Source organism: Bombina bombina, chromosome 4 (genome assembly GCF_027579735.1).
Source record: "Bombina bombina isolate aBomBom1 chromosome 4, aBomBom1.pri, whole genome shotgun sequence".
Taxonomy (NCBI): Eukaryota; Metazoa; Chordata; class Amphibia; order Anura; family Bombinatoridae; genus Bombina; species Bombina bombina.
The window spans coordinates 821,661,152-821,675,270 of NC_069502.1; the positions used below are offsets into that span (position 1 = coordinate 821,661,152).

General features: G+C 41.9%; 1 protein-coding gene across 1 annotated transcript in view; it reads left to right on the forward strand.

Annotated features, from left to right (window-relative positions):
- The window catches only part of LOC128657914 (oocyte zinc finger protein XlCOF7.1-like), a 55,816-nt gene extending 43,244 nt beyond the window's left edge, over positions 1 to 12,572 (forward strand). The window contains exons 9-10 of the mRNA XM_053712341.1: positions 10,304 to 10,408; positions 12,490 to 12,572. Of these exons, the coding sequence (XP_053568316.1) occupies positions 10,304 to 10,408; positions 12,490 to 12,572 (188 nt within the window). The remainder of the gene's footprint in view (positions 1 to 10,303; positions 10,409 to 12,489) is intronic.
- The last annotated feature ends 1,547 nt before the right edge of the window (positions 12,573 to 14,119 follow it).

Here is a 14,119-nt window from a genome sequence, read left to right on the forward strand (position 1 = left end):
GTATGTGATGAGTCTAAGGGATACAGGGCACAGGTGAGTGTACTAGTGTGTGTCTGAGGGATACAGGGCACAGGTTAGTGTACGTATGTGATGTGTCTAAGGGATACAGGGCACAGGTGAGTGTATGTGTGTGATGTGTCTGAGGGATACAGGGCACAGGTGAGTGTATGTGTGTGATGTGTCTGAGGGATACAGGGCACAGGTGAGTGTACGTGTGTGATGTGGTGTCTGAGGGATACAGGGTACAGGTGAGTGTACGTGTGTGATGTGTCTGAGGGATGCAGGGCACAGGTGAGTGTACGTGTGTGATGTGTCTGAGGGATACAGGGTACAGGTGAGTGTACATGTGTGATGTGTCTGAGGGATACAGGGCACAGGTGAGTGTAATGTGTGATGTGTCTGAGGGGTACAGGGCACAGGTGAGTGTACATGTGTGATGTGTCTAAGGAATACAGGGCACAGGTGAGTGTACGTATGTGATGTGTCTAAGGGATACAGGGCACAGGTGAGTGTACGTGTGTGATGTGTCTGAGGGATACAGGGTACAGGTGAGTGTACGTGTGTGATGTGTCTGAGGGATACAGGGCACAGGTGAGTGTACGTATGTGATGTGTCTAAGGGATACAGGGCACAGGTTAGTGTACGTATGTGATGAGTCTAAGGGATACAGGGCACAGGTGAGTGTACTAGTGTGTGTCTGAGGGATACAGGGCACAGGTTAGTGTACGTATGTGATGTGTCTAAGGGATACAGGGCACATGTGAGTGTATGTGTGTGATGTGTCTGAGGGATACAGGGTACAGGTGAGTGTACGTGTGTGATGTGTCTGAGGGATGCAGGGCACAGGTGAGTGTACGTGTGTGATGTGTCTGAGGGATACAGGGCACAGGTGAGTGTACGTGTGTGATGTGTCTGAGGGATACAGGGCACAGGTGAGTGTACGTGTGTGATGTGTCTAAGGAATACAGGGCACAGGTGAGTGTACGTATGTGATGTGTCTAAGGGATACAGGGCACAGGTGAGTGTACGTGTGTGATGTGTCTGAGGGATACAGGGCACAGGTGAGTGTACGTGTGTGATGTGTCTGAGGGATACAGGGCACAGGTGAGTGTACGTATGTGATGTGTCTAAGGGATACAGGGCACAGGTTAGTGTACGTATGTGATGAGTCTAAGGGATACAGGGCACAGGTGAGTGTACTAGTGTGTGTCTGAGGGATACAGGGCACAGGTTAGTGTACGTATGTGATGTGTCTGAGGGATACAGGGCACAGGTGAGTGTACGTGTGTGATGTGTCTGAGGGATACAGGGTACAGGTGAGTGTACATGTATGATGTGTCTGGGGGATACAGGGCACAGGTGAGTGTACGTATGTGATGTGTCTAAGGGATACAGGGCACAGGTGAGTGTACGTGTGTGATGTGTCTGAGGGATACAGGGTACAGGTGAGTGTACGTGTGTGATGTGTCTGAGGGATACAGGGCACAGGTGAGTGTACGTATGTGATGTGTCTAAGGGATACAGGGCACAGGTTAGTGTACGTATGTGATGAGTCTAAGGGATACAGGGCACAGGTGAGTGTACTAGTGTGTATCTGAGGGATACAGGGCACAGGTTAGTGTACGTATGTGATGTGTCTAAGGGATACAGGGCACAGGTGAGTGTATGTGTGTGATGTGTCTGAGGGATACAGGGCACAGGTGAGTGTACGTGTGTGATGTGTCTGAGGGATACAGGGCACAGGTGAGTGTACGTATGTGATGTGCCTGAGGGATACAGGGTACAGGTGAGTGTACGTGTGTGATGTGTCTGAGGGATACAGGGCACAGGTTAGTGTACGTATGTGATGTGTCTAAGGGATACAGGGCACAGGTGAGTGTATGTGTGTGATGTGTCTGAGGGATACAGGGTACAGGTGAGTGTACGTGTGTGATGTGTCTGAGGGATGCAGGGCACAGGTGAGTGTACGTGTGTGATGTGTCTGAGGGATACAGGGCACAGGTGAGTGTACGTGTGTGATGTGTCTGAGGGATACAGGGCACAGGTGAGTGTACGTGTGTGATGTGTCTAAGGAATACAGGGCACAGGTGAGTGTACGTATGTGATGTGTCTAAGGGATACAGGGCACAGGTGAGTGTACGTGTGTGATGTGTCTGAGGGATACAGGGCACAGGTGAGTGTACGTGTGTGATGTGTCTGAGGGATACAGGGCACAGGTGAGTGTACGTATGTGATGTGTCTAAGGGATACAGGGCACAGGTTAGTGTACGTATGTGATGAGTCTAAGGGATACAGGGCACAGGTGAGTGTACTAGTGTGTGTCTGAGGGATACAGGGCACAGGTTAGTGTACGTATGTGATGTGTCTGAGGGATACAGGGCACAGGTGAGTGTACGTGTGTGATGTGTCTGAGGGATACAGGGTACAGGTGAGTGTACATGTATGATGTGTCTGGGGGATACAGGGCACAGGTGAGTGTACGTATGTGATGTGTCTAAGGGATACAGGGCACAGGTGAGTGTACGTGTGTGATGTGTCTGAGGGATACAGGGTACAGGTGAGTGTACGTGTGTGATGTGTCTGAGGGATACAGGGCACAGGTGAGTGTACGTATGTGATGTGTCTAAGGGATACAGGGCACAGGTTAGTGTACGTATGTGATGAGTCTAAGGGATACAGGGCACAGGTGAGTGTACTAGTGTGTATCTGAGGGATACAGGGCACAGGTTAGTGTACGTATGTGATGTGTCTAAGGGATACAGGGCACAGGTGAGTGTATGTGTGTGATGTGTCTGAGGGATACAGGGCACAGGTGAGTGTACGTGTGTGATGTGTCTGAGGGATACAGGGCACAGGTGAGTGTACGTGTGTGATGTGCCTGAGGGATACAGGGTACAGGTGAGTGTACGTGTGTGATGTGTCTGAGGGATACAGGGTACAGGTGAGTGTACGTGTGTGATGTGTCTGAGGGATACAGGGTACAGGTGAGTGTACGTGTGTGATGTGTCTGAGGGATACAGGGCACAGGTGAGTGTACATGTGTGATGTATCTGAGGGATACAGGGCACAGGTGAGTGTACATGTGTGATGTGTCTGAGGGATAAAGGGCACAGGTGAGTGTATGTGTGTGATGTGTCTGAGGGATACAGGGCACAGGTGAGTGTACGTGTGTGATGTGTCTGAGGGATACAGGGCACAGGTGAGTGTACGTGTGTGATGTGCCTGAGGGATACAGGGTACAGGTGAGTGTACGTGTGTGATGTGTCTGAGGGATGCAGGGCACAGGTGAGTGTACGTGTGTGATGTGTCTAAGGAATACAGGGCACAGGTGAGTGTACGTATGTGATGTGTCTAAGGGATACAGGGCACAGGTGAGTGTACGTGTGTGATGTGTCTGAGGGATACAGGGCACAGGTGAGTGTACGTGTGTGATGTGTCTGAGGGATACAGGGCACAGGTGAGTGTACGTATGTGATGTGTCTAAGGGATACAGGGCACAGGTTAGTGTACGTATGTGATGAGTCTAAGGGATACAGGGCACAGGTGAGTGTACTAGTGTGTGTCTGAGGGATACAGGGCACAGGTTAGTGTACGTATGTGATGTGTCTAAGGGATACAGGGCACAGGTTAGTGTACGTATGTGATGAGTCTAAGGGATACAGGGCACAGGTGAGTGTACTAGTGTGTGTCTGAGGGATACAGGGCACAGGTTAGTGTACGTATGTGATGTGTCTAAGGGATACAGGGCACAGGTGAGTGTATGTGTGTGATGTGTCTGAGGGATACAGGGCACAGGTGAGTGTACGTGTGTGATGTGTCTGAGGGATACAGGGCACAGGTGAGTGTACGTGTGTGATGTGCCTGAGGGATACAGGGTACAGGTGAGTGTACGTGTGTGATGTGTCTGAGGGATACAGGGTACAGGTGAGTGTACGTGTGTGATGTGTCTGAGGGATACAGGGTACAGGTGAGTGTACGTGTGTGATGTGTCTGAGGGATACAGGGCACAGGTGAGAGTACGTGTGTTATGTGTCTGAGGGATACAGGGTACAGGTGAGTGTACATGTGTGATATGTCTGATGGATACAAGGCACAGGTGAGAGTACGTGTGTTATGTGTCTGAGGTATACAGGGCACAGGTGAGTGTACATGTGTGATGTGTCTGAGGGATGCAGAGCACAGGTGAGTGTACGTGTGTGATGTGTCTGAGGGATACAGGGCACAAGTGAGTGTACGTGTGTGATGTGTCTGAGGGATACAGGTCACAGGTGAGTGTACGTGTGATGTGTCTGAGGGATACAGGGCACAGGTGAGTGTACGTGTGTGATGTGTCTGAGGGATACATGGCACAGGTGAGTGTACGTGTGTGATGTGTCTGAGGGATACAGGGCACAGGAGAGTGTACGTGTGTGATGTGTCTGACCATGGAACTCCCAGTAAAGTAGCCTACAAATTTCTAATAAAATTGTGCAAACATAAATAGCATTATAAACACATTTTTTAAAGAACTACCTTGTTATTTGACTGCTGTGCTAGCCTAGTCCTAAACATGTAAATAAGTCTCCTTTTTACTGGTTGCTATGCGCCTCTATGGACGAGTTTACACCGTGCACCAGCAGTGATTCTGTGACATTTGTTTGCTGTGTGCTATAGATCATTAGCAAGACTTAAGTTATCATATGGCACTGCAGAGGGTACGTGCGCCTTAGCAGTAAATTTCAAACTGCTAGATTTCTAATATAGTATTGTTTTATCTTTTTTATATTTATAGGCCATGTTCTCATTTTAATTTACCTGCTAAATAATACAGGATTTACTGAGACTGGTGTAGAGTCCTTTGAGAAATCAAGGGTTAAGTCATCATGTAGCCGCTACAAAATTACTGGCTTCTGGATTTTTTGGCTGCCTCGTTGTTTTGTACAAATTTGTCAGCCTTACAATACCCCATATAGATAAAGACACTCATAGATAGACAGATATTTAACATTTACAGACATTTTAATGCGTCAAAGGGACATACATTTTATTTTAAAATTAGATTCTTAAAAAAGGTTAAAAGTAATAACTGCTTCATTTTGTGCACACAAGCAATAGTTATAAAATGTAGTTTTCTGACTGAAGTAATTTTATTACATTATAATACGTTTGATAACATAGTTCATTTCTAGACATTCCAGAAATATTTATTTGCATATTTTCACTAATATAGTTTATTTTGCATATTATATATGTTTTTTTATATAAAGTGATATTCTGGTCTTCATTACAAGTAAAGAATATCTGTTATAAATACAACAATCTAATAAATAAAACTAAATGCTTTGTGCACACCAGCAATAAGCCTCATGTTGTATATTAAACAAACTTGACCCTCTACTGTGCTGTAAATGCTCTTAGCCTTTTTAAAGGACCAGTTCACTCAGGAGAGAGCGCTACTTAGCAGTAATAGCACCTTATTAACAATCAAAATGGATGAATAATAATCACCATTGTGTTTTATTCTTTGCGAGCCATCAAGCTTGATGATCTTGAAATGCCCTGATAAAAGGGCCGGGCAACAGTGCTATATTAGCCCACCCCATGACCAATGCGCAATTTTATAGTATGCAAAATATAGCTTGTGCAATCTGCATCTGAATGATGGTGTGCGCGTGATGCCGTGTCTAGTTGTTTTAGAGGCTGCTACAAGTTCACTGCATGTGTCCATAAGCAACAAATCACAACTGTTACAAATCTCCCCCTTTATTAGTTTGTATATTAAAGTGCCCTTATAAGGATCTGGTCTGTTTGTGTATAACACTGTGAATGAGTAAAGTATATGGAAGTACCTTCAGTATTTGTTGCGTTGAGCTAAACGCTCCTGTTTCTTCATATCTCCTGCACTGTTGATGTTCACCCAGAGTCTGGTTCCACATCACATGACCCTAACTTACTGTTCCCCAAACGCAGATTCATAAATAAATAAAGTCTACAGAGCAGCACCAACATTTAGATTTTGCAAACACTGTGGACAATTATTGCTCGCTGGAACAAAGCTGTTACATTTTAGCATAATTCTCCCTGCGTAGTGAGCATATGATGACTACGGTACTTGCTACAAAACAGAAATCATTGTATCTGAACTTCTCATTTCTGTATTTGTGCATTCAACGTCTGTATTTCTGCTGTCAAGCAGGCTGTGAGAATCTCTGTTTTGTATCAAGTACCTTAGCCATCATATGCTCACTACCTAGTGTTGTGTATCATGTTTCTGGTGTCAAGCAGGCTGTGAGAATCTCTGTTTTGTAGCAAGTCCCTTAGCCATCATATGCTCACTACCTAGTCTTGTGTATCATGTTTCTGGTGTCAAGCAGGCTGTGAGAATCTGTTTTGTAGCAAGTACCTTAGCCATCATATGCTCACTACCTAGTCTTGTGTATCATGTTTCTGGTGTCAAGCAGGCTGTGAGAATCTGTTTTGTAGCAAGTACCTTAGCCATCATATGCTCACTACCTAGTCTTGTGTATCATGTTTCTGGTGTCAAGCAGGCTGTGAGAATTTGTTTTGTAGCAAGTACCTTAGCCATCATATGCTCACTACCTAGTCTTGTGTATCATGTTTCTGGTGTCAAGCAGACTGTGACAATTTCTGTTTTGTAGCAAGTACCTTAGCCATCATATGCTCACTACCTAGTCTTGCGTATCATGTTTCTGGTGTCAAACAGACTGTGAGAATTTCTGTTTTGTAGCAAGTACCTTAGCCATCATATGCTCACTACCTAGTCTTGTGTATCATGTTTCTGCTGTCAAGCAGGCTGTGAGAATCTCTGTTTTGTAGCAAGTACCTTAGCCATCATATGCTCACTACCTAGTGTTGTGTATCATGTTTCTGCTGTCAAGCAGGCTGTGAGAATCTCTGTTTTGTAGCAAGTACCTTAGCCATCATATGCTCACTACCTAGTCTTGTGTATCATGTTTCTGCTGTCAAGCAGGCTGTGAGAATCTCTGTTTTGTAGCAAGTACCTTAGCCATCATATGCTCACTACCTAGTCTTGTGTATCATGTTTCTGCTGTCAAGCAGGCTGTGAGAATTTGTTTTGTAGCAAGTACCTTAGCCATCATATGCTCACTACCTAATCTTGTGTATTATGTTTCTGGTGTCAAGCAGACTGTGAGAATTTGTTTTGTAGCAAGTACCTTAGCCATCATATGCTCACTACCTAATCTTGTGTATGATGTTTCTGGTGTCAAGCAGACTGTGAGAATTTCTGTTTTGTAGCAAGTACCTTAGCCATCATATGCTCACTACCTAGTCTTGTGTATCATGTTTCTGGTGTCAAGCAGACTGTGAGAATTTCTGTTTTGTAGCAAGTACCTTAGCCATCATATGCTCACTACCTAGTCTTGTGTATCATGTTTCTGGTGACAAGCAGGCTGTGAGAATTTCTGTTTTGTAGCAAGTACCTTAGCCATCATATGCTCACTACCTAGTCTTGTGTATCATATTTCTGCTGTCAAGCAGGCTGTGAGAATCTCTGTTCTGTAGCAAGTACCTTAGCCATCATATGCTCACTACCTAGTCTTGCCGTATCATGTTTCTGCTGTCAAGCAGACTGTGAGAATTTGTTTTGTAGCAAGTACCTTAGCCATCATATGCTCACTACTTAGTCTTGTGTATCATGTTTCTGCTGTCAAGCAGGCTGTGAGAATTTCTGTTTTGTAGCAAGTACCTTAGCCGTCAAATGCTCACTACCTAGTCTTGTGTATCATGTTTCTGGTGTCAAGCAGACTGTGAAAATTTCTGTTTTGTAGCAAGTACCTTAGCCATCATATGCTCACTACCTAGTCTTGTGTATCATGTTTCTGGTGTCAAGCAGACTGTGAGAATTTCTGTTTTGTAGCAAGTACCTTAGCCATCATATGCTCACTACCTAGTTTTGTGTATCATGTTTCTGGTGTCAAGCAGACTGTGAGAATTTCTGTTTTGTAGCAAGTACCTTAGCCATCATATGCTCACTACCTAGTCTTGTGTATCATGTTTCTGGTGACAAGCAGGCTGTGAGAATTTCTGTTTTGTAGCAAGTACCTTAGCCATCATATGCTCACTACCTAGTCTTGTGTATTATATTTCTGCTGTCAAGCAGGCTGTGAGAATATCTGTTCTGTAGCAAGTACCTTAGCCATCATATGCTCACTACCTAGTCTTGTGTATCATGTTTCTGGTGACAAGCAGGCTGTGAGAATTTCTGTTTTGTAGCAAGTACCTCAGCCATCATATGCTCACTACCTAGTCTTGTGTATCATGTTTCTGGTGTCAAGCAGGCTGTGAGAATCTGTTTTGTAGCAAGTACCTTAGCCATCATATGCTCACTACCTAGTCTTGTGTATCATATTTCTGCTGTCAAGCAGGCTGTGAGAATCTCTGTTCTGTAGCAAGTACCTTAGCCATCATATGCTCACTACCTAGTCTTGCCGTATCATGTTTCTGCTGTCAAGCAGACTGTGAGAATTTGTTTTGTAGCAAGTACCTTAGCCATCATATGCTGACTACCTAGTCTTGTGTATCATGTTTCTGCTGTCAAGCAGGCTGTGAGAATTTCTGTTTTGTAGCAAGTACATTAGCCGTCAAATGCTCACTACCTAGTCTTGTGTATCATGTTTCTGGTGTCAAGCAGGCTGTGAGAATTTGTTTTGTAGTAAGTACCTTAGCCATCATATGCTCACTACCTAGTCTTGTGTATCATGTTTCTGGTGTCAAGCAGGCTGTGAGGATCTGTTTTGTAGCAAGTACCTTAGCCATCAAATGCTCACTACCTAGTCTTGTGTATCAGGTTTCTGGTGACAAGCAGGCTGTGAGAAATTGTTTTGTAGCAAGTACCTTAGCCATCATATGCTCACTACCTAGTCTTGTGTATCAGGTTTCTGCTGTCAAGCAGGCTGTGAGAATTTGTTTTGTAGCAAGTACCTTAGCAATCATATGCTCACTACCTAGTCTTGTGTATCATGTTTCTGGTGTCAAGCAGGCTGTGAGAATTCCTGTTTTGTAGCAAGTACCTTAGCCATCATATGCTCACTACCTAGTCTTGTGTATCGTGTTTCTGGTGTCAAGCAAGCTGTGAGAATTTGTTTTGTAGCAAGTACCTTAGCCATCATATGCTCACTACCTAGTCTTGTGTATCAGGTTTCTGGTGACAAGCATGCTGTGAGAATCTGTTTTGTAGCAAGTACCTTAGCCATCATATGCTCACTACCTAGTCTTGTGTATCATGTTTCTGCTGTCAAGCAGGCTGTGAGAATCTGTTTTGTAGCAAGTACCTTAGCCATCATATGCTCACTACCTAGTCTTGTGTATAATGTTTCTGGTGTCATGCAGGCTGTGAGAATATCTGTTTTGTAGCAAGTACCTTAGCCATCATATGCTCACTACCTAGTCTTGTGTATCAGGTTTCTGCTGTCAAGCAGGCTGTGAGAATCTGTTTTGTAGCAAGTACCTTAGCCATCATATGCTCACTACCTAGTCTTGTGTATCAGGTTTCTGCTGTCAAGCAGGCTGTGAGAATTTGTTTTGTAGCAAGTACCTTAGCCATCATATGCTCACTACCTAGTCTCACCGTATCATGTTTCTGCTGTCAACCAGGCTGTGAGAATTTTAGCTGCAGTGATTTCTCTCCCAGTCTAGCGGTTTTATTAAATAGCCTGTCCCAGTCTCATCAGTTCTATAGAGAGGTTTTGTGCAGTCAATGATCTAATGTTTATTATGCATAGGAATTTTTCAAGGTTGTAAAGGTGATTTATGATCACTGTTACACAGCAGGCTTTGCAGGATATACACCGTTTTTCAGCTGGTTTGACAGCTGTACATCCTTTCCCCCGCTATTGCCCCCCTTCTCTGAGCATTGCAGATTGATAAATATAATGTGCACACAGGTCATAAGGCACAGCTCATCGGATGCTCATTTTCAACACTGCTCCAAACTTTGATTAACAAAAGCTTGTTACAATAGCTCTGACATAAGAGGGAATAACAAGCTTGAGGGGCGGCGCATGCGCAATGCGTTAAAGGGAGTAATAACAGACTGGCCGCACGTCCAGAAAATATTCTAAGGGGCTTAGGCAATGTACTTTGTAAACAGACATTTAAAAAAATATTTATAAATGCAGACGATTCACACAGAATGTTCAGCACTACCGTACTTAACTTCCTGCTATTATGTTTAAAAATGTATTACTTTTTGTGTGAACTGTCCCTTTAAGTTAACTGTAGGAGTTTGATGTTATTTTGGAAATTTTAGTGATTTATTTATTTATTCTTTTTTTTCCCCCAGGTGAAAATGATGCTAAGATTTCATGTAACATGGAACAAACGGAAGATCAGTGGCTAAGAAATGTCCAACCATCAGAGCAGGAAATTTGTGCCAATATAAGTACAGGTGAGTGTACGTGTGTGAGATGTCTGAGGGACGCAGGGTGCAAGTGAGTGTACGTGTGTGAGATGTCTGAGGGACGCAGGGTGCAAGTGAGTGTACGTGTGTGAGATGTCTGAGGGACGCAGGGTGCAAGTGAGTGTACGTGTGTGAAGTGTCTGAGGGGCGCAGGGTGCAAGTGTGTGTAAGTGTGTCATATGTCTGTGGGAAGTAGGGCATAGGTGAGTGTATGTGTATGACATGTCTGAGGGACGTAGGGCACGTGTGTGTGACATGTCTGTGGGAAGTCAAGCACGTGTGAGTGTATGTGTGTCATATGTCTGAGGGAAGTAGGGCACATGTGTGTGACATGTCTGTGGAAAGTAGGGCACATGTGTGAGTGTACGTGTGTGAGATGTCTGAGGGACGCAGGGTGCAAGTGAGTGTACATGTGTGAGATGTCTGAGGGACGCAGGGTGCAAGTGAGTGTACATGTGTGAGAAAAGTCGGAAAGTATCAAAGCGCCAGCGAACCGGCTGGGTTCAGAATGTAAAACCAATTCCTTCACAATATGGGTTAAAACAAATAATTTATTACAAATTAAAAACAATTTCACAAAACATAAATTCTTTGCAATACTTCTGAGATAGCTTTGATGATCTAGAACATTCGTATCTAAACTTAATGTTAAGTAATAGACAGAGTGGATTGATTACGAGTCCACACAGTGTTTTACAATGTTTTACAATGGGTAAGAATACAAGTCCAAATGTAAAAAACCTCAATATCTGAACCATTCAGTTGTGCTTAATCTGAGATGGCTTTGAGGATTTAGGCATTCGTATCTAAACTTTATGCATATGCGATAAACAGAGTGGATTGATTACAAATCCATACAATATTTTACAATTATAAAAGTACAAATGTAAAAACCTGAAATTCTGTTATACTTCTTAGGAAATCCTTGCAAAATGCTGATTATAAAAATATTAATAAAAAATGATATATATAATAAAAAATATTAATAAAACATTCTGGAAACAGATACCTTAAGTATTGTTACTAGCTATAACAATTCTACCGGATAGGTATATATCACAAAGAGTATAGAGGTACAGGCTGATCTTGTAGTAGCGCTACCCACTGTAATTGTCAGATCAATCCGCGATAATATTATTTAGAGTTATGACAGGATGTTAAGGATATATGTCACTGCTAGCTTCTAAATATGTCTGTATAATGTTTGTTAGACACTTATACCGGGTCCCTTGGGTTGTATGTGACCAGAGTGGAGCCGATCAGCTGCTCCTGTAAAGGATCAGTGACCGTTTCCGCTAGCGGAAAAAATGAGGATGCGTGTTCTATTTAAGGTGATTCTGTGACAGGTTAATGTGAATTTTCAAATATACATAGAAACCTTATAACACAATAAAAACAATAAACAACTTCAAAATATGCAGTCCATATTCCAAAAAAAGTGTAAATAACAAATCAGTGTTTCCGTGATGGGTGCAAAAATATTCCAATGTGTGTTCAAATTTAAACCTCAATTGTCACTAGTGACCAACATGATTGCAACCGCCAAAATTTGTGAGCAATAAAAAATAAAAATATAAAATTAAAAAGTCAAAAATCGAAAAAATGTAAAAATAAAAATGTGTAACCAAAAACAACTTTTGTTGAAAGTCAGAGTTTATGTGTTTCCCAATGTGGGTGATTCCTGTCTTCTATGTGCTTTATCAGTCTATATAGGATATATAGTTGCCTGCAGTGGAGTATGGGCTTCAGCGTCAATAGACTATTTTCAGCTCCAGCGTCACTCAGGTTATTACTTCCTTCTGCCAAAAGAAATAATAATAGTGCAGATTGTTTTTCTAAATAGATAAATAATTGGAATGCTACTCACCAGTCGACGCGTTTCGGTCCAACATAGACCTTTTTCAAGACTGGTTTAATGTTAATCTAAGGGTCTTTAAATACCCTTTCCAATACTACCCGTATGTTGATCCCGGAATTGGTTTCCATAGTGATTCCGGGTCATACGGTTTATACTTGTTAATTTGTTTTTTCGATCTTATCTGCTTGTATTATATTGCCATAATTTTCAGATCTTATTAGCACTTTATACAATTCTATTATTCTTATGGCTTTAGATGTATTAGTCCGATATTCCCCTGATCTTATTGGTTAACACTTTGCTCCCTTCTGATTCGCTCAGACTTTAAAGGTGTGTAGGAGATGTTGAACCTTATTGGTTCATTGTTCTGTATGCGAAGGTAGATGTGTTATGTTTAGCCGATAATCCCCTAATCTTATTGGTTAGTGTTTTGCTCCTTTCTAATTGGCTCAGACTTTGGAGGTGTATGAAGTGTGTTGAACCTTATTGGTTCATTATTCTGTATGACACGTGTGTACATTGTGTTTAGCCTTGTTGGCTCATATTTCTAAAGAAAAATAGTTCATTAGAATATTTGTAGTTTTGTATGTAGAAGTACTATTTATTTATATTCCTGATTCCATTCTCATTGTAACAACAGCTTTCGATTTAGTCTAGTGTTGCGTTACTGCAATTACGCGTCTTTTGTTCAATATACTCGTGTAGTTATATGCTATTCGTGGTGTTCTATTGATTTACACCATTTCAAATGTTATATATATTAATTGTGACATCATCAGTTTGATGAACTGTGATGTTAACTATCAGTTTGATGTTTCGTATTTCCTCTATATGATTACTATATATTTCTCCTTTTTTATGTTAGGATCGTTAGTACCTGCCTGCCTAATATGTACTTTGTTATTTGAGGACCGGGGGGAGGGATATGTAGCTTACTGATTTTCTATGTTATTTAAGGACAAAAGGGGGAACAGATTTGTAGCTTTCTGATTACTTTTACACAATCGTAATTCTTAATTTGTATTACCCTGTGTGGTTATTTCTATCACTAATTTAGCCTTTATTACTTTTATTCATTGCTATTCTTGAAATTTGGTTTCCATTAAGAACCCATTGCCAGAGTAGATGGCCAAATTAATGGGTTTTTTTAACATTCAACATATTTTTTGTGTGAAGTTAAATTCAAGTTTGAGGATTCATTATTGAAATTTGACATATTTTCCGATTTTTCAGGGGATCCAATTTTCTTCTGTTTTCTAAGAATAATATAGGGATATTTGAATACACATGTATATCAGTTTAGGGGTCATTTTAACCTCTTTTTATATTTTGTTATTATTGCAGCCTTAGGTCTAGCTTCCATTCACTTTAATATCTCTTAGACATTAGTGGTTCATAAGTCTTAAGTTAGGCCCTAAATCTCTTGTAATTATTCAGCCTTTTTTATAGGCCATAGCTTTCGTACAGGTTTAGGTTAGTATGAGCTAAATTTAGTTTCATACATTATGATATTTTACAATTGTGCTCCCAAATGTATAGGCTTTTATATATAGAGTGAGAGGAGGACTTCTGTGATGGGAGATTCTTCAGAATCATGCTTCTTTTATAAAAAGGATGAGAGGAAGACTTCTATGCTCCCAACATTGGAGACATTTAAAAACGATAAGTGGGAAATATAACCTTCTTACTTTCTAGTTGGACCAGACTTGTATTTTTGTCCTTTGTAATAGATTTTTTCTCTCAAAGGGGAGAATGCTTTTGTTTCAGTCAGGTCTCCACCAAGGGGAGGATGATGTTTTTCCAGTCGGGTCTCCAACAGTGGTTGTATAAACATCGTCCGG